The 21,192-nt window shown below is 31.3% G+C and overlaps 1 protein-coding gene and 3 long non-coding RNA genes across 5 annotated transcripts; 3 read left to right on the top strand and 1 right to left on the bottom strand.

Moving 5' to 3' along the window:
* The first annotated feature begins 74 nt into the window (after positions 1-74).
* Positions 75-19,942, top strand: LOC115722775 (large ribosomal subunit protein bL28c-like). Of its 2 annotated transcripts, none has more exons than XM_061103987.1 (2): positions 75-423; positions 19,317-19,942. In XM_061103987.1, the coding sequence occupies exons 1-2, from the start codon at positions 186-188 to the stop codon at positions 19,547-19,549; spliced, it is 471 nt and encodes a 156-aa protein (XP_060959970.1). In that variant the 5' UTR covers positions 75-185; the 3' UTR covers positions 19,550-19,942. The 2 variants fall into 2 exon arrangements, with proteins under 2 accessions (XP_060959970.1, XP_030507944.2); XM_030652084.2 differs by lacking the exon at positions 75-423 and adding an exon at positions 18,124-18,451.
* LOC133030927 (uncharacterized) lies at positions 1,026-1,440 on the top strand. Its single transcript, XR_009684459.1, has 2 exons — positions 1,026-1,159; positions 1,236-1,440. It is a non-coding gene; the product is annotated as an uncharacterized LOC133030927 (long non-coding RNA).
* Positions 1,026-1,734, bottom strand: LOC133030924 (uncharacterized). The gene is made up of 3 exons (XR_009684454.1): positions 1,535-1,734; positions 1,228-1,383; positions 1,026-1,122 (listed from the first exon to the last, which is right to left on the bottom strand). It is a non-coding gene; the product is annotated as an uncharacterized LOC133030924 (long non-coding RNA).
* Positions 10,612-12,085, top strand: LOC133030926 (uncharacterized). Its single transcript, XR_009684458.1, has 2 exons — positions 10,612-11,023; positions 11,716-12,085. It is a non-coding gene; the product is annotated as an uncharacterized LOC133030926 (long non-coding RNA).
* Positions 19,943-21,192: the final 1,250 nt, after the last annotated feature.

The following is a 21,192-nucleotide window of genomic DNA, read 5'->3' as shown; positions in this document are numbered from 1 at the left end:
AAACTATCATAATTTAATTTTGTAAACTTTGAATTTATTGGCCCATATTGATACAGTTCTTCTTCTTCGTCTTCTTCCTTCTTATCCAAACGCCATACTTACTTACCTTACTTCAATTCAAACCAGAGACAGAGAGATAACCAACAACAACAACAACCACTCTCTTCTCATTACCAACCTCAACAATGGCTGCTTCCACCACTCTCGGACTCTTTTCTGCAAACACTTCCACTCGAATTTCCTTCCCAAAAGTGGACTCATCATCATCCATTAGAGTTTCTCTAAAGACCAATGCTTGCGCTGTTTCCGACCTTGGGTTCATCACTTCGCAGCTCAGTGGACTCAAAATCTCTAAAGTTGTCTCCATTCAACCTGCCCGACCCATCTTCACCAAATTCTCTCCTGCTCTTCAACCTGTTGCCCGTACGGTTTTCTCCTTTCTTTGTTTCACTTTCTTGTTCTTCAGCTCTTGTTTTTTCCGACATAAGAATTTCTGGGTTATGTTTAAATGCCTAAAATTTATTGCTATTTTCCTCTTATTCTTTTTTTTCCTCCCTAAATTTCCCGAGAACCAAACAGAAAGGTTTTGTTATAATGCTTTATAATTTTATTTATTTATTGTGCTAAATAATTACTTTGGTACCGATTAGCTTAATGTAGCTCTTTCATCAACAACCAGAGAGATAACCAACAACAACAACCACTCTCTTCTCATTACCAACCTCAACAATGGCTGCTTCCACCACTCTCGGACTCTTTTCTGGAAACACTTCCACTCGAATTCCCTTTCCAAAAGCGGACTCATCATCATCCATTAGAGTTTCTCTAAAGACCGACGCTTGCGCTGTTTCCAACCTTGGGTTCATCACTTCGCAGCTCAGTGGACTCAAAATCTCTAAAGATGTCTCCTTTCAAGAAGTGCTGCAGCCTCGAAGCATTCAGCGGCTTTTAGTGGCGATGCCCCGAGATTGTACCAGGCATAAGGATTTGCTCTGTCAATTCGAAGGGCATCCATGAGAAAGCTTTTAAACTCGGTACATGTGTGGGATCAACATCCAATGCTTTCCTGAATGAATTCAGCGCGTCTCGATGGAGACCCTTAGCTTCATATATATAGTAAGCCTGGCAAAAATCATAATAAAGAGATTTGGATCACAAGGTTGGATTTTTATTTTTGTCAATGTTGAGTTGAGTGTGCTGTAAAGACAACTAAATGTAAGAATTTACCTGTGCAGTGCCATCTAGATGCAGAATGGGGACTGATAACCTGAGATTTCGAAAGGCAGACCTCAGCATATCTGTCCACTACGACAAGCTCATATACAGTTTGGCCAAATCATGCCATGTTTCCATTTCCAAGCCTCTGTCATGTTTTCTTCTAGTCTGTAGAGAAACCAATATTTCTTATCATTTATGCCATGACATTCATGATTAGTTTAATTTCGATTCTTGACACTATTATGAGAAAGAACAGCAGCACAATGTCGAATTATGTTTTCAAAAAACAAAGTTTCATGACAAACGAGCACCGTACCTTCAGAATCCTCTTCTCAGCACTAGCACTTTTACTCCGAACTTGAAGAAGTGCAAGAAGATGAGTATATGTCTCAATAGCATTCTTTAACTGGTCCTGCTCAATTTGGAGCTTAGCTTTAGTTCGTAACAGTTCTCCATGATCCCATTTCCCAGTTTGTTCTATAGCAGCATTGATAACAGTTTCAGCATCACCAAAACGTTTTTAGTAGCTGCTTTGCATAATAAAGCGCGCTATCTAACTTTCTTTGCTCAGCATTTTCAAGACAAATACGTAATCTACTTACACTAACAGTGAAATTAGTAATTTTTCTTACACATATAGTGTCCATGGAATTTTGAAAAATCAAATGAAAGAATTCAATAAAGCAATAACTTGTATTGTTTTCCAATTATAAATTTACACGTACAAACGACTGAATTAAATTATGCGACCATAAATGATCATTATACTATGTCACCATAATAATCGCTTATTTTATAAATTTTAGTATGTTTTTTAAACATAAATTTTAGTATTTTACTTCGAGAAATTTCACAATTTAAACTCAGCACAATATAAATTCAATATGGTTATTTTGTAAATTCAATATGAAATTTTTTATTAACAAAATAACTTGGTATGTTCGCAAAACGACCATAGATTTACGCTGTGAGAACATCATAATTGCTTATTTTATAAATGTTAGTATTTCACTTTGAGACTCTCGTGGAGAAGATGAGCTGTGCCAGTACCAATCCGATTCCTAACATGGGTAATCGAAATAGTACCGGACTGAACCAAATGCCGGAGGATTGAGGCGGAGATTACTTCTGCGTCCATGTGAAGATCGGCCAGGAGTAAAGCTACCGATAAAGCCTTGGAGAGAGGTGAACGGCCGTCTGGGGCGAGTGGAAGCGCGTGGAGAAGAGGGATTGACAGTTTAAGGGCTTTGAACAGAATTGAAGATGAAGTTGTTGAACCCATTCTGTGTGTCAGTTGGTTAAAAGCTCCGACTAGCTCCACCACTCTCTTGCCTCCGTCTCCGGCTTTCTCTAATGCTGTGCCGGCGCCGGCGCCGGCGCTGGTGGCTGAAATGCTGAGGTGGCGAGTTTGGTGGACGTGGCAAGTTGTAATGAAGATGGGTTTTGGGTTTGGCTTTGAGTTTGAGTTTGGTTGAAGAAGATGATGCAAAGTCTCTACTCCCAATCGAATCGAACACAGCTCCATTATTGGTTAGTTCTTTCTCTCTGGTTCTGTTTTTTTCTTTTTTGTTAAAAAAAAAGTGCTTGTGGAAAATGGAATGCCCCGTGTCCTTATTTTGACAAAAACATCTTTGGATTTTGCATTAGTTAATGATTTTAGAAGTAATGATTAAAGATAAGGATCTAGTGAACTATACCTTAGAAAATCTTAAATTTTTTTTCCTAAACCAATAATTTAAACCCTAAAAAAACTATACATTTTTTTTCAAAACCCCAAAAATACCCTCAAACTCTCACAGCATCTCTCTTTCTCTCTCTATCTCGGCATCCCACACCCCAGGTCCGATGGTCGGACCATGGGGTCCGATGGGGTCCGACCAATCGGACCCATCGGACCTGGTTTTTTTTTTTTTTTTCCTTCTTCATTCGATTTGAGAGAGACTTAGAGAGAGGGGGTCCGATGGTCGGACCATGGGTCCGATTGGTCGGACCCCATGGTCCGACCATCGGACACTGGGGCTTTTTTCCTTTTTTTTTTTTGCTTTCGATTTGATGGACCGGCGGTGAAGAGGGGGCCTGGGATTCGTGGGCTTCGACTGCCGGTGATGGGGGGCCTGGGATTCGTGGGACCGGCGGTGAACTGGGCTTCGACCATCGTTCGGGTTGGGGTTGGGATTCATGGGTGAGGGTGGTTCGGGTTGGGGTTTTCGTGGATGAGGGTGGTTCGGGTTGGGGTTGATCATTGGTGAGGGTGGTCGACGACTGTGGGTGAGGGTGGTTCGGGTTGGGGTTGATCGTGGGTGAGGGTTTTCGTGGGTGAGGGTGGTTCGGGTGAGGGTGGGCGGTTGGGGTGAGATAGAGAGAGAGAGAGAGATGATGCAGAGAGAGAGAATATTGTGAGAGGGTATTTTTGGGGTTTTGAAAAAAAAAGGTATAGTTTTTTTAGGTTTTAAATTTTTGGTTTAGGGAAAAAATTTTAAGATTTTCTAAGTATAGAAAATCAAATTTCCCTAATAGATGAAGAAATCATGAACGAATTAAAGAAGAATGAAGAAAAAGAAGAATAGAGATAATATAATAAAATAGATTGTGGAATAGTTTCTCTAAATAAAAAGGTCTCTAAAAGTTATTCTTGGAAAGTTATATGTTTCCTGAAAGTTGTTCCCGGACAGCTAATATGTCCATCTGGAAGAAGTTTTGTGGAATGATAATTGTCATCCATTGTTGAAAAGTTCAAGCTTCTATGATGAAGTGATAATGGAGGCAGTTTCATCTGAAGGGAGTTAAGATTCATAGGTGAAGGGATTTCAGCTCAATCAAAGCAATGGGAGCTTGTCTTCAAATTTAAGGGAGAATCTTGGTTTGTAAATCAAGATCTTAAGGTAAATTGTTGTAAAGATTATTGTTGTATTGTTTTACATCCATTTGATTTACAAACTGGAATTTGTATCTTAACATTAATTTTTATTGGAGGTTATTTACCATACTAAGGCAATTAGACTCAAAATGAAAATGTTGGGTTTATTAAATTTTTTTAGTGTACAAATTTAGCTAAATAAATAGCATTTGAATATCAATAAACACTTTACTATGTTTATTCCTTGGAGATATAATATGGCCTTCATTATTAGGCATGGTCATATCAACTTAATTTATTTATAATTATAAGGCAAACTGTTAGGATTTATTTATATATACTATGAGTTTTTTTTTTAGATTAAAGTAATGATATACATTAGTCACTATTGAAGGCTGTTTGTAGTACTAATTAAATTTAATTCCTCACATATAATTAAATTTAAAATTTATTTAAACATTTTCATATAAATTTACATATTAATTAAATATTTACATAAACACAAAATAATAAAATAAATAAATTTACTTATTAACTGAACATTTACATAACACACAATCTTATTTACTCTTCATTAGGAAGATGAGCATCACTAATAAAAGAAGAATCATCACAATTGAAGGAAAATGGGGCATCATAGGAAGACGTCGATGAAGATGATACCGGCGATGGAGCATTTAAGCACATATAACTCATGTCTACTTGCAACTTCTCATATAGATAAGGTAATTGAATGTATCCCCTCTTGTATTCCTTCTCCAGCTTCATAACAATATTACTACTTGTTGTGACTAAAACTAAATTAGTGACAACTTGTAACTAAATACTATATTTTAGTCAAAAGTAACATTTTGTTGTGACTAAAAGTCACATTTATTCACATAAAAATTATATTGTGACTAAAGAATTGTCACTAAAAGTAACAATTTTTTATAATGATAGCGTGATGATTCTTTAGTATTTTGATCTGCATTAGCTAAACAAGACTATTTGTAGTACTTATTGAATTTAGAGTTTGGTTGGAAGAAATAAAATTTCCATTATAGTTTGTAGCTTTTGATTTCGGTACAATAAAGTATACTACAGTGTTCCTCACTAACTATAGCATATGTAGTTTGTAAATAAAAATATAAGAAAAAAAATTCAATTATTTTTTGATTTCATTTGAGTTTCAGTACTAGCATTGTTACTATTTGATTATTATTATTTTTTTTTTTTACTATGATTACTTATTTTATTTTTTATTAAATGTTATTGATTGATCTGTTGTTACTTACTTTATAATTTAGCCAAGTGTTATGTTTTTATATATTGAATCTTGATTGGGTTATTCACATGTACTTGTTTTATTTTATTTTTATATGTTGTTATAATTTAGCCAAGTACTAGTTGCAATAGAAGTTTCAATACGATTATTTGTTGCACTTTAAGTTGCAGCGCTAGTTGCAATAGGGGTTTTTATGTAGAATTTCGTAAAAATGCAAAAAAAAAAAAAAAAACTATTTTGAAGTACAAAAATAAAAAAACCCCTACATATGAATATATAAAAAATTAAGTACAAAATAATTTTTAATTTTTAAAAATTACTGAAAATATTTTTTTTTTTAATTTCATTTCACAAAGTTAATTTTAATACCTATTTTAATTTTATTTTCATACTTTTTTTTTTAAATTATGTATAATATATTTTTCTAATAAATTTTCAAATAATTGATTTTAATAATTAATTAATTTAATGTAAATAATATATAATGATTTAAAAAGATAAGGATGTAAATGCATACTATTATTGATTAAAACCAGGCAATAAGCCTACAAATACACAATTGTATCAAACAAGAAAACATGTAACTAAACATAAATGGAGAACGTTTTTCTTTTTAAATTATTATTTTTTATAATCAACAAGGTGGGGATAGGATTAAATCACTACCATCCTCTCATCCTGTGAATATATCTATTCAAGTATTTATTATTTGAAAATATAAGATGAATTAGTTCTTTAATCCAAGAAAAAATGGTGACCCAGTTTCTTCTAACCATAAATTTCCTTGAATAAATTGACCTGGTGTGAATTGAAGAGCTTCATTCTTATCAGTAATGACCTTATAACCACTCCATTTCACTCTCAGATCAGTTATAGCACCAGGTCCTTTGTTGAAAAGTCCAAGCTTCTGTGATGAAGTGATAATGGAGGCCGTTTCATCTGAAGGGAGTTAAGATTCATAGGTGAAGAGATTTCAGCTCAATCAAAGCAAGGGGAGCTTATCTTCGAATCTAATAGAGAATCTTGGTTTGTTAATCAAGATCTTAAGGTAAATTGTTGTAAAGATTATTGTTGTATTGTTTTACATCCATTTGATTTACAAACTGGAATTTGTATCTCAACATTGATTTTTATTGGAGGTTATTTACCATACTAAGGCAGCTAGACTCAAAATGAAAATGTTGGGTTTATTAAATTTTTTTAGTGTACAAATTTAGCTAAATAAATAGCATTTGAATATCAATAAACATTTTACTATGTTTATTCCTTGGAGATATAATATGGCCTTCATTATTAGGCATGGTCATATCAAACTTAATTTATTTATAATTATAAGGCAAACTGTTAGGATTTATTTATATATACTATGAGTTTTTTTTTTAGATTAAAGTAATGATATACATTAGTCACTATTGAAGGCTGTTTGTAGTACTAATTAAATTTAATTCCTCACATATAATTAAATTTAAAATTTATTTAAACATTTTCATATAAATTTACATATTAATTAAATATTTACATAAACACAAAATAATAAAATAAATAAATTTACTTATTAACTGAACATTTACATAACACACAATCTTATTTACTCTTCATTAGGAAGATGAGCATCACTAATAAAAGAAGAATCATCACAATTGAAGGAAAATGGGGCATCATAGGAAGACGTCGATGAAGATGATACCGGCGATGGAGCATTTAAGCACATATAACTCATGTCTACTTGCAACTTCTCATATAGATAAGGTAATTGAATGTATCCCCTCTTGTATTCCTTCTCCAGCTTCATAACAATATTACTACTTAAAAACTTTCTCATATATTCCTTGCAGCAATCTTTGCCCGTGCAAAGAATTTGTTGATCGGTGCCATAAATTACACTTGAATCGTCAAATTTAAGCATATAAGCTTGGTTGCACCCTCTAAATAGTCTACTTCCATATGAATCAATAATATAACAAACATGAAGTTCTAGTTTTAAGACAAAGAAGTGATCGTTCCAACCCACGACGAAAATTTTCGGCTCTGTTGTTAAATCCTTAGTTATGTTCTCCCACATATTGTCTAAAGAGAACATATCTTTCAACAAGGCGAATTTTTCAACCCCGAACATCCCCGTAAGTGACCTATCTGTGCAAATACAGACTGGTCTGATACCAGCATTTATCACAGTCTCTATATCGAAGTGATTGTTAGAAAATTTATTCTTGTAATAAGAGGATTCGTTGCTGAGTGCTCGCCACTCAGAAGAGCCTTGCAGGATTAGGGATTCAAATTGTACCCTTGTGGGGATTAATTTTGAGTTGCAGTGAAGCCAGTGAGCAATGAGTATTGCTATCACGGAACAAGCGCCGTATCCAGAAGCTAATCGGCTCGTTTGATCGAAGGAAGCAAATAAAACTGGAACTTTTAACAATGCTTCTTTATCTTGACTCAATAATTTTAGTGGAGATGACCACTCACTTAAATTTTGTTCCTGTGATCATTAACAAAGATTCATTAATAAATTATACATATACTCTAAAACTCATTCATAAATATACATAACATAGTTAAAAATATATATATGAATCTCATAGGTAGCTAGTTGTGTTATGAATTTAATACAATAACAACAATTTCATTTTAAAAAGAATTTTCTATGTAATTATTAATCTAATAATCCAAACGTTACTATAAGACCTGATTTGCACAAATTATTAGTATTGTATTTATTTTAAATAATGTTCCAAGAGAAATTTTAGAGAATTTTTGTTACCTTAAAATTTTCTTGTCTTTCCCATATTATATGATCTTTTTGAGAGTAACTTTTCTCTTCCATTGTAGTTTGTTTTAGTTGGTTTGATGGAATTCCCTATATCAAAAGAAGAAGAAAAAAAATATTAGTTTTTATAAATTACTCTCTTTCAATGAATTGATCATATATTTTTCAATCAAAAAAACAAAAAAAATGAAGTGTCATTCATCAAAAAATAATAATAATAATAATAATAATAAAAAAAATCTTAAAATAACAAGATTAATAAATAATCAAAAATGGTAGTGTTATAATTTTGCTTAATCAAGTTATTGAATTAATTAATTCAAATTTTAAGTTGTATCAATAAGAAGTTTTCCAATCTAGTTTTCTGTACAAGGCATAAGCAAAGCAGCCATATATATATATGATCAATCCATTTTCGTTTGGAATTATAAAGTTGACTCCGGAGCTCAGTGGAGTCAAAATCTCTAAAGTTGACTCCTTTCAACCTGTCCGACCCATCTTCACCAAATTCTCTCCTGCTCTTCAACCTGTTTTCTCCTTTCTTTGTTTCACTGTCTTGTTCTTCAGCTCTTGGTATCATCATATCTGATGACAAATCTATAAAGCTTTGGGATTGGGAAAAGGGACATTCTCATTATTATGTGATGCAATGCAAGTGAAGTGGCTTTTAATCCAAATCACTCTAATATTTTCACCTCTCTCTCACTTGATGGAACCATTTTCGTATGTAATGATTTTGTTACAACATATTAATGGTCCTGGTTGGTCCATTTTTTAAGCTCCAAAAGTATTTTTATTGGTTGGTAAATCAATAAATTTTAGTTTTTAACTGTAAGAGAATTAGTTTTAGTAGTTATTACAAAAAGACATTTTCGAAAAACTAAAAGCAGAAAACAGAAACTCAGCATTATAATTTTGCTAAATCGTCTTTAATTTATGTTTTTTTACAATCTTTGTGGTCGTTAATAGTAAACTAGTTTGGATATATATTTTCTCATCCATTCTTTAATTATGTTAAATTAATTTCATTATCAAAGAAAGAAAAAAGAATATTGAAGAACTTATTTTCTAATTAACAGTAATACATATATAATAATATGGTTAATTTGTGGCTCATTTTGATATAGACATGGAGTATTGGCTCAGCTACTCCAAAATTTACCTTGAATGGCCATTTGAAAGGAGTGAATTGCATAGCTTACTTTAATTCTAGTGATAAAACTTACTTGCTAAGTGGCTCTGATGAATTTACTGCTAAGGTATTTTATATTATACATCACACATTCTTTTGTTATAGACTTTTTTATGAGATGATGAAATAATGTATGTATGTAGTAAATACTAATCATAAAATGTTAATGTAAAAACAGATTTGGGATTGTGAAAGGGAAATTTGAGTTTCTATGCATTTTTTATACCCAAATTAATTATCTAAACTAATACTTATAACTCTTGAAAAAATAGGACTACTTTTACCTAAACCCCAAAATACCCCCTCATTATTCTCAACAATTTCTCTCTCTTCCTCCTTTCTCTCTCAAATCAAACCCACCAAAACACACTGCCGATCCACCTGCCTTCCACCCAAAACCAACCATCGCACGAGCTGAACGGCGAACGCCACCTCCGACCGAGACGCCGACGGAGAGCCAACCGAACCCACACCTCCACCACCTCCGACCCTCTCTGAAATTAATCTGAAGAAAAAAAAAAAAAAACCACAGTAGTTGGTCGGACCTTGGGGTCCGATGGGGTCCGACCAATCGGACCCCAAGGTCCGACCATCGGACCTCTCTCTGAAATACGAAAAAAAAAAAAAAAAAAAAAGAACCACAGTCCGATGGCTGGCAAAAATCAAAATGGTCCGAATTTGAAAAGAAAGAAAGAGAAAAAAAAAAGAAAAGGCACACCACATTAGTGTCTGAGCTATACACACGCAAGTTGTATAAATTAAAATTGAAAAAGTAATTTTTCTTTTTTAAAAAAATTAAAATAGTTATACTCAGAGAGAAAAGAGAAGGAATAATTATTAATTATTAATTTAATTATAATAAATTTGTCATTTAATTATTAAATAGGATTAGAAAAAGCGAGTAATATGAGGAATTGGGATCCGAGAAGGAGAAAGAGAAGAAGAAGGAGAAGAGGGTGGGTTGTGTGGTTGTGGGAGACTGGTCGTGCCTCTGTCTGTGATTGTCACAGTCGTGGCTACGAGAGGTGGGCTCCGATTCTTGGGTTGCACAGGTCGGAGTCCTGGGTTTCCCCTTTTATATTACGGTTTACAACCACTAATCCATGTTCGCCATTTTCTAGTTTCTTCTTCTTCTTCTTTTTTTTTTTTTTTTTTTTTTTTCAGCATTTCAGAGAGGTCCGATGGTCGGACCTTGGGGTCCGATGGGGTCCAATGTCGGACCCCAAGGTCCGACCATCGCCGTGGGTTTTTTTTTTTTTTTCTTCTTCTTCGGATTTCAGAGAGGGTCGAAGGTGGTGGAGGTGTGGGTTCGGTTGGCTCTCCGTCGGCGTCTCGGTCAGAGGTGGCGTTCGCCGTTCAGCTCGTGCGATGGTTGGTTTTGGGTGGAAGGCAGGTGGATCGGCAGTGTGTTTTGGTGGGTTTGATTTGAGAGAGAAAGGAGGAAGAGAGAGAAATGGTTGAGAATAATGAGGGGGGTATTTTGGGGTTTAGGTAAAAGTAGTCCTATTTTTTAAAGAGTTATAAGTATTAGTTTAGATAATTAATTTGGGTATAAAAAATGCATAAAAACTCAAATTTCCCTTGTGAAATACGAACTTGTGTTCAAACTCTCAAAGGTCATTTGCATAATGTCTCAGCACTTTGTGTTCTTCCTGAGCTTTCTATAGTAATCACTGCCACTGAGGATGGAACTTCACGTATATGGCATACTTTCACTTATAAGTAAGCTATTTATATACAATTATATAAAGATATATAGGGTAAATTGCGGCATAAATACTTAATGTTTCCGATTTTATACACTTAAACGCCTAATGTTTATTTTTGGTGGCAAAAATACCTAATGTTACAATTCTCTTACACCGTTACTACCACTTCTGTTATTAACTCATAAATATAGACACGTGGAGGGTCCAAATGCATTACATATATTTATTTTATTTTAAAATTTAATGTTCTTAATATAAAAAACTAAATATTACTTGTTTTTTTTTAAAAAAAAATAAGAGAAATGCAATACTAAACTACCATAGCTGAGTGAACTAGTGTAGTATATGGAACATGATTATCGAATTGAAGTGTCAATATCATGTGAAAATTGTTAATGAGAACACGTTTTTATTTTTAAACAAGTAGCATTTAGTTTCTGATATTAAGAATATTAAGTTTTAAAATAAAATAAAAATAAATGTAATGCATCTGAACCCTTCACGTGTCCATATTTATGAGTTAACGAAAGTGGTAGTAACGGTGTAAGAGAATTGTAGCATTAGGTATTTTTGCCTCCAAAAATAAAACATTAGGTATTTAAGTGTATAAAATTTGAAATAATAGGTATTTATACCGCAATTTACCCAAATATATATATATATACTTATGTAATTCTCACTCTGGTAATTTTAATTGATTAGTAGGCTTGAAAATACTTTTAATTATGATCTTGGAAGAGTTTAGGCCGTTGGATCCATCAAAGGAATAAATCAATAAGCTTATTTGTTTATTTTTAAAAATTTCCCAATTATTTATTCATCTTCTTACTTTTATGGTCTCATCATATATGCACTAACATTACTTTTTCTTTCAGGATTGTCTTTGGTTTTGACAAAGGATTTTGCATTATGAAGATAATGAAAGGTAGAGATTCTATGTTCAAAGTTGAATTGAACTTAGTATATATGTTGTTTTATGATGTGTTATGTAAAACAAATAATATTCTCAATTTTTTTTTAATGAGTGTTTATTGTAATAATCTTCATATATTTAAATTAAAAACAAGTATACCAAGTTTCATGTCTCATTTTAGTATGAATAGATTTCTTTAAGAAAGAGTAAATTTTTTAATGAAAAGAAAGAGGAAAAAAATAAAAACAAAAATTAAGTGGGCAAACATGAATCCAAATCAATTAATAGCAATACTAACAACTAATGTGTTGAATTAATTCTTAATTATTAATAAGGGCCCTTGTATTAAAGATATTTAAAAATAGGTGTGACAAAATCATAGACAAGCATTGAATTTCTTCAAGAGTTTAACCACACTAGCAAAAACCAAATTTTTTAAGAAAGTAAGAAGGAAAATTTAGATATATGAAATGGTAAGGGTGAAGATTGAAGAAGATTAGAAGAGTGATGCTTGATTATGAGAGTGACATTTACTAGTAGAAATATGGTCAATCCCTTCTTTATCATTACTGAATATTAAAACTCTTCTTATTTTGCTTCTAATGCAAATAAACAATTAAACGATTAAATAACATTTATTTTCAACTTTTTTTAATGAAAAATAAGACTTTAAAAAAAATTATTTAATAATAGAGTATTAAGCTCAAAACAAATTATTTAATAATCCAAATCACTCTAATATTTTCACCTCTGTCTCACTTGATGGAACCATTTTGGTATGTATATTACTTTAAAAAATTTTCATTATGCAATGATTTTGTTAGAAGATATTAATGGTCCTGGTTGGTCGGGTTTTTAAAAACTATTTTTAGATTTTTTAGAAGATATTATTGATATGTTTTTTTTATTATAATTGTAAACATTAAAATAAATATAGCCAATATTACCATATATATATAATCAATAATTATTACCATATATATATTATAAAAGAATTTAAAAAAAAGTTTTTAATTATATATAAAAATATATGAGAAAATGATAATAAGATTTTTTGCACATATTTTATAATTAATTAAAGTAATGTATATAAAATTGTAAAATGCCCTAAATAATATGATACTAATTATTGGATAATTATTATATTGATTTTTAATTCATTCATGACTCTAACAAGTTTATACAGTGGAACTCTTACTATATGGAACCACCAATCCCATGTAAGGGCCTAAAAATGGACAATTCTCTAATTTCCAAACTCATGTAATAATTTCTTTCATTTGAAACATTCTTCTAATTAATAACATTGTTTGCTCACATTGTTTCAGAAATTAGAAAAATCTTTCAAAGTCACAAACTCACCAGGTACATAACATTCATTAATACAAATTCCAAACCAAGTGATGTCATAGAGGTTCATAACTAGCAAAAACTGGATTGTGCAAAAATTGAACTGTTCTTGTTTGTTTGGGTTGCAGTGAAGCCAGTGCGCAATGATTGTTACAAAATTTATTAAGGTATGTTATTACTTTTTATAAGTGAATTAAAAAACTAGCTATCAATTAAAATTAAATAAATATGTTAATACTTTTTATGAGTGAAAATAAAGTTCATTGATCCACACATTAGTTATGTGGGATACTAGATACTTTAACAAACCAAAAAGTAATTTTACAATGAAGAATTAAATAAGAAATGTTTACTATGAAGCAGAAAGGCATATAAAATTCTTGTATTACAATTCAACATGATTTTATGCATTATTTACAATACTTTACAGCTGAATCACAGTTAACTCTTAACCTTTACTGCTTGTATGTAATATAGCCTTAAGACTCTTAGTTATTAATCAAGTCTTATCAAACTTAACTTATTTATAATGATGAGGTAAATTGCTTTTGGGATTAATTTACATATGTTTAGAATACACTAAAAAAATCTTACTTTTAGTCACAATAAAACTTGTAATTAAAAGTGAAAAAAATTGTAACTAATTATAAATTATGATACTTATGTTGTGACTAAAAGGTCCGTAGCTAAAAATATTAGTCACAAAAATTACAATTTATTGTGACTAGATGTATTTTTAGTCACAATACTTATTGTGACTACAACTAAATTAGTGATAACTTGTAACTAAATACTATATTTTAGTCAAAAGTAACATTTTGTTGTGACTAAAAGTCACATTTATTCACATAAAAATTATATTGTGACTAAAAAGTTGTCACTAAAAGTAACAATTTTTTATAATGATAGCGTGATGATTCTTTAGTATTTTGATCTGCATTAGCTAAACAAGACTATTTGTAGTACTTATTGAATTTAGAGTTTGGTTGGAAGAAATAAAGTTTCCATTATAGTTTGTAGCTTTTGATTTCGGTACAATAAAATATACTAGAGTGTTCCTCGCTATAGCATATGTACTTTGTAAATAAAAATATAAGAAAAAAAATTCAATTATTTTTTGATTTCATTTGAGTTTCAGTACTAGCATTGTTACTATTTGATTATTTTCTTTTTTTTGTTGTTTACTATGATTAATTTTTTTATTTTTTATTAAATGTTATTGATTGATATGTTGTTACTTACTTTATAATTTAGCCAAGTACTATGTTTTTATATATTGAATCTTGATTGGGTTATTCACATGTATTTGTTTTATTTTATTTTTATATGTTTTTATAATTTAGCCAAGTACTAGTTGCAATAGAGGTTTTTATACGATTATTTGTTGCAATTTAGGTTGCAGCGCTAGTTGCAATAGGGGTTTCTATACAGAATTTTGTAAAAATGCCAAAAAAAACTATTTTGAATTATAAAAATAAAAAGAAAAACCTCTACATATTAATAAATAAAAAATTAAGTACAAAATAATTTTTAATTTTTAAAAATTACTGAAAATATTTTTTTTAATTTCATTTCACAAAGTTAATTTTAATACTTATTTTAATTTTATTTTCATATTTTTTTTAAAAAATTATATATAAAATATTTTTTCTAATAAAATTTAAAATAATTTTTTTTAATAATTAATTAATTTAATGTAAAATAATATATAATGATTTAAAAAGATAAGGATGTAGTCCTGTAAATGCATACTATTATTGATTAAAACCAGGCAATAAGCCTACAAATACACAATTGTATCAAACAAAAGAACATGTAATCAACAAGGTGGGGATAGGATTAAATCACTACCATCCTCTCATCCTCTGAATATATCTATTCAAGTATTTATTATTTGAAAATATATTAGTTCTTTAATCCAAGAAAAAATGGTGACCCAGCTTCTTCTAACTATAAATTTCCTTGAATAAATTGACCTGGTGTGAATTGAAGAGCTTCATTCTTATCAGTAATGACCTTATAACCATTCCATTTCACTCTCAGATCAGTTATAGCACCAGGTCCTTTGTTGAAAAGTTCAAGCTACTGTGATGAAGTGATAATGGAGGCTGTTTCATCTGAAGGGAGTTAAGATTCATAGGTGAAGAGATTTCAGCTCAATCAAAGCAAGGGGAGCTTGTCTTCGAATCTAAGGGAGAATCTTGGTTTGTTAATCAAGATCTTAAGGTAAATTGTTGTAAATATTTTTGTTGTATTGTTTTACATCCATTTGATTTACAAACTGAAATTTGTATCTCAACATTAATTTTTCTTGGAGGTTATTTACCATACTAAGGCAGCTAGACTCAAAATGAAAATGTTGGGTTTATTAAATTTTTTTAGTGTACTAATTTAGCTAAATAAATAGCATTTGAATATCGAAAAACACTTTACTATGTTTATTCCTTGGAGTTATAATATGGCTTTCGTTATAAGACATAGTCATATAAAACTTAATTTATTTATAATTATAAGGCAAACTGCTAGGATTTACTTACATATACTTTCATTTATTTTTTTAGATTAAAGTAATGATATACATTAGTCACTATTGAAGACTGTTTGTAGTACTAATTAAATTTAATTCCTCACATATAATTAAATTTAAAATTTATTTAAACATTTCCATATAAATTTACATATTCGTTAAATATTTACATAAACATAAAATAATAAAATAAATAAATTTACATATTAACTGAACATTTACATAACACACAATCTTATTTACTCTTCATTAGGAGGATGAGCATCTCTAAGAAAAGAAGAATCATCACAATTGAAGGAAAGATGGGGCATCATAGGAAGACGTCGATGAAGATGATACCGGCGATGGAGCATTTAAGCACATATAACTCATGTCTACTTGCAACTTCTCATATAGATAAGGTACTTGAATGTATCCCCTCTTGTATTCCTTCTCCAGTCTCATAACAATATTACTACTTAAAAACTTTCTCATATATTCCTTGCAGCAATCTTTGCCCGTGCAAAGAATTTGTTGATCGGTGCCGTAAATTACGCTTGAATCGTCAAATTTAAGCATATAAGCTTGGTTGCACCCTCTAAATAGTCTACTTCCATATGAATCAATAATATAACAAACATGAAGTTCTAGTTTTAAGACAAAGAAGTGATCGTTCCAACCCACGACGAAAATTTTCGGCTCTGTTGTTAAATCCTTAGTTATGTTCTCCCACATATTGTCTAAAGAGAACATATCTTTCAACAAGGCGAATTTTTCAACCCCGAACATCCCCGTTACTGACCTATCTGTGCAAATAGAGACTGGTCTGATACTAGCATTTATCACAGTCTCTATATCGAAGTGATTGTTAGAAAATTTATTCTGGTAATAAGAGGATTTGTTGCTGAGTGCTCGCCACTCAGAAGAGCCTTGCAGGATTAGGGATTCAAATTGTACCCTTGTGGGGATTAATTTTGGGTTGCAGTGAAGCCAGTGAGCAATGAGTATTGCTATCACGGAACAAGCGCCGTATCCAGAAGCTAATCGGCTCGTTTGATCGAAGGAAGCAAATAAAACTGGAACTTTCAACAATGCTTCTTTATCTTGACTCAATAATTTTAGTGGTGATGACCACTCACTTAAATTTTGTTCCTGTGATCATTAACAAAGATTCATTAATAAATTATACATATACTCTTAAACTCATTCATAAATATACATAACATAGCTAAAAATATACATATGAATCTCATAGCTAGCTAGTTGTGTTATGAATTTAATACAATCACAACAATTTCATTTTAAAAAGAATTTTCTATGTAATTATTAATCTAATAATCCAAACGTTACTATAAGACATGATTTGCACAAATTATTAGTATTGTATTTATTTTAAATAATGTCCCAAGAGAAATTTTAGAGAATTTTTGTTACCTTAAAATTTTCTTGTCTTTCCCATATTATATGATCTTGTTGAGAGTAACTTTTCTCTTCTATTGTAGTTTGCCTTAGTTGGTTTGATGGAATTCTCTATATCAAAAGAAGAAAAAAAATATTAGTTTTTATAAATTACTCTCTTTCAATGAATTGATCGAATATTTTTCAATAAAAAAAAAAATGAAGTGCATTCGTCAAAAAATAATAATAATAACAATAATAATAAATCTTAAAATAACAAGATTAATAAGTAATCAAAAATGGTAGTGTTATAATTTTGCTTAATTAAGTTATTGAATTAATTAATTCAAATTTTAAGTTTTATCAATAAGAAATTTTCCAATCTAGTTTTTTGTACAAGGCATAAGCAAAGTAGCTATATATATATGATCAATCCATTTTCGCTTGTAATTATAAAGTCATTAGCTTAATTTGTACAGAAAACTAGAATTATTACTTTAGTTTATTTTGTTATTACTTTCGGAGTATGTATGTTATACTTAATTTATCTCACTCATTACTTCACTCTCTTAAAGTTAATTAATTCTCTTTCACTAATAAATAAAGAATTCATGAATGATCGATTAAAGAAGAAAGAAGATGAAGAAGAATAGAGGAAGATTTTAATTACCATCAAGATTTCTCTGAAGGATGCCTTTTTTGTTTCCATACTTAATTACTACTTAACTTCAACACACACTCTCAAATAATAATAACTTTTTTCTTTTCTCTAATTAACATTTAACACCTACGGTTCACTATATATACCATATCATTAATATAATTCTACTCAAATTAGGATTTGTATTTATCTTTTAATTTATTTTTTATTTAAAAAAAGATAGATATTTTATCAAATTTTCAAATGATACAGTTCGTCTTCTTCGTCTTCTTCCTTCTTATCCAAACGCCATACTTACTTACCACCTTACTTCAATTCAAACCAGAGAGATAACCAACAACAACAACCACTCTCTTCTCATTACCAACCTCAACAATGGCTGCTTCCACCACTCTCGGACTCTTTTCTGCAAACACTTCCACTCGAATTCCCTTTCCAAAAGCGGACTCATCATCATCCATTAGAGTTTCTCTAAAGACCAATGCTTGCGCTGTTTCCGACCTTGGGTTCATCACTTCGCAGCTCAGTGGACTCAAAATCTCTAAAGTTGTCTCCTTTCAACCTGCCCGACCCATCTTCACCAAATTCTCTCCTGCTCTTCAACCTGTTGCCCGTACGGTTTTCTCCTTTCTTTGTTTCACTTTCTTGTTCTTCAGCTCTTGTTTTTTCCGACATAAGAATTTCTGGCTTATGTTTAAATGCCTAAAATTTATTGCTATTTTCCTCTTATTCTTTTTTTTCTCCCTAAATTTCCCGGGAACCAAACAGAAAGGTTTTGTTATAATGCTTTATAATTTTATTTATTTATTGTGCTAAATAATTACTTTGGTGCCAATTAGCTTAATGTAGCTCTTTCATCAAAACAATATTTGAAAATTATAGGATAAGTTTCCATCAATCATGATCAATTTTATCCACAAAATATACTTTGTACATATATAAAGTGGGAATTTAAAGTCCAGTATGTTAAAATGGGTGAGAATTGTTTAATTCAATATTTGTGTTAGGCAGTGGGATTGAAGTAAAGGTTGTTTTTTGTTTTCTTACAAATGTGTTGGTGGAAAGGTGCTTACAATGTGTTCCCTTGGTTATTCTTCTTATGCATTAAGTGTTTTTATGTTCTCTGATGTAGTAATTGAACTGAAATTCACTTTCCCAGTTGTATTTTCTGCCTAACAGCTCAAGTGTTTCTGTTTCTGTTAGCTTGGATTGAGTATGTAATGTCCTTTTTCCTTTTCATTTGCCTTTTTATTTTCAAGTTTGACATTCTATTATCTTTCCGAAAACTCATGTACAACATCATTCTATTACCATAAAGCACTCACCTTGCCCTTGTTTTGTTACTTCTGTTTTGTTTATTTTCATACTGAGTTTCTAAACTATCTTAAAGCCAATAATGTAATCATTATTACTAGGAAATTTCCTTGCCTCCCCTTTCTTTTTCGGTTGCTTCTGTCACAGTTTGCTATATTTCTCAGGTAGAATTTGTCCCTTCACTGGAAAAAAGGCGAACAGAGCAAACAAAGTCTCTTTCTCAAACCACAAGACAAAGAAGTTGCAGTTTGTAAACTTACAGTACAAAAGGGTTTGGTGGGAGGCAGGGAAGCGTTTCGTGAAGCTTCGTTTGTCAACGAAAGCATTGAAGACCATTGAGAAGAATGGTCTTGATGCTGTTGCCAAGAAAGCCGGGATTGATCTTCGAAAACTATGATGCTGCTGCCTTGACGGTTTTTTACCTTTAACATTAGACCCCGCCTCGAGTTTTAGTAGCTGCTTTGCATAATAAAGCGCGCTATCTAACTTTCTTTGCTCAGCATTTTCAATACAAAGATGAAACACAACATAAGGATTATTTTCACTCATTGTTCTCTCAGCAGTTTCCAATGCCTGAAGTGCTTTCGATTGCAACACAGCCCTGTCAGTATCTGAAACAACCGAACGAGATTTAGCTAATTTGACATACTTATGAAGCCATTAATAACTACAGTAGGCAGTCTTTGTTTTCTCGATTATTCAATATGTTCTTTAAAAGATTGAAAGCAATCATGTCTTTCCCTTCCCCATAGTAACATAAAGCAAGAGTAGAACATCTTTCTTTGCTTTCCATTGTTGTTGGCAGCAGCTCTTCAACCTGATGGGATAGTGCCTTTAGCTCACCTGAAACCGCTAAAGCATAAGTCTGATGATCAATGATTGTTGGCAGCTAGCTCTTCAACCTGATGAGCTAGTGCCTTGTGAAGTTTTGCAGTAGTTTCTATGTCAAGATTCCATTTATAGAGAAGGGCCCTTCGGTATGATAAAATAGCTTCATTTGGAGACCCGGCAAGTTTTCACAACTCTGGTAGTGATTCAACAGCACTACATAAAGTATCTTGTAATTTACAATCTGAAGTGAAGTTTTCAGGCAAACGATCTGGCAAAGCAGACTCTACAGTGTCTAAAATAACTTTGCAAGATTGAGCAGCTTCTGCAAGAAGTACAGGACGAAAGAATGGAGTTTTAGAGGATCATAACTGTTTACAACCGAAAATCAACAAGTAATAAATGCAATCGGTTCAGTCATAGCTAGAACTAAATATAAAACAACACAACAAAAAAAATAAGCAAAACCCAGAACATTTATGATAACCAACTAACTGATGTTGGTTAAAGTTAGTTTGTTTTCTGTCAGTTTTCTGTTAAGTTGGTTTTGCCTGTAATCTTATCTTCAGTACTTTCAGTACTTTGGGTATCTCAAAATCTTATCTTCAAGTTCAAAATAAGAGTTTGAATCTTTAATGATCAGTTTGGAACGGTTTAATTTTCTCTTTTCATAAGAATGAACAACTTATTTTCTTTTGGAAGTATGTAGGCTATGAGAGATTTTTTGAAATTTTTCTTACCCAATGCTGATTTACTAACAAAAATAAACAAGTATGAATGAAATATAATACATAGAAATTGAGAGAAAATAAATCATATTAAAACTACAAATCAATATCAAACAATCTCCATCTAGACCCTAATGAACTGTTTAGCTACTCATGTTTGTTCATTGTAGCAAATTCACACATATTAATTTTAAAAAAGAGAAGAAAATAGAGAAGAAGATAATGCTGAAAACTCCGTTGAAAAAACCTTCGCGGTCAATTTTGCTCTCCAAATTTTGTACTCCTTGATTGCTTGTTGAAAACTATTGAAGTCCACTTCTTTTATAACCAAAAAAAGATAAAAAAAAAACGCTAAAAAAACCTATTTTGCTTAGGATTAGAAGGGGCGGGCCGCAACATGGGATTTCCATGCCTAGGTATGACCCCCTTTATTTGGGTAGTGAGTTTTCTGCTACATTAACTGATAGTATTTTGGTCATAACTC

Source organism: Cannabis sativa, chromosome 9 (assembly GCF_029168945.1).
Source record: "Cannabis sativa cultivar Pink pepper isolate KNU-18-1 chromosome 9, ASM2916894v1, whole genome shotgun sequence".
Taxonomy (NCBI): Eukaryota; Viridiplantae; Streptophyta; class Magnoliopsida; order Rosales; family Cannabaceae; genus Cannabis; species Cannabis sativa.
Note: the sequence above shows the minus strand (reverse complement) of the source record. Positions and strands in the feature narration are given on the sequence as shown.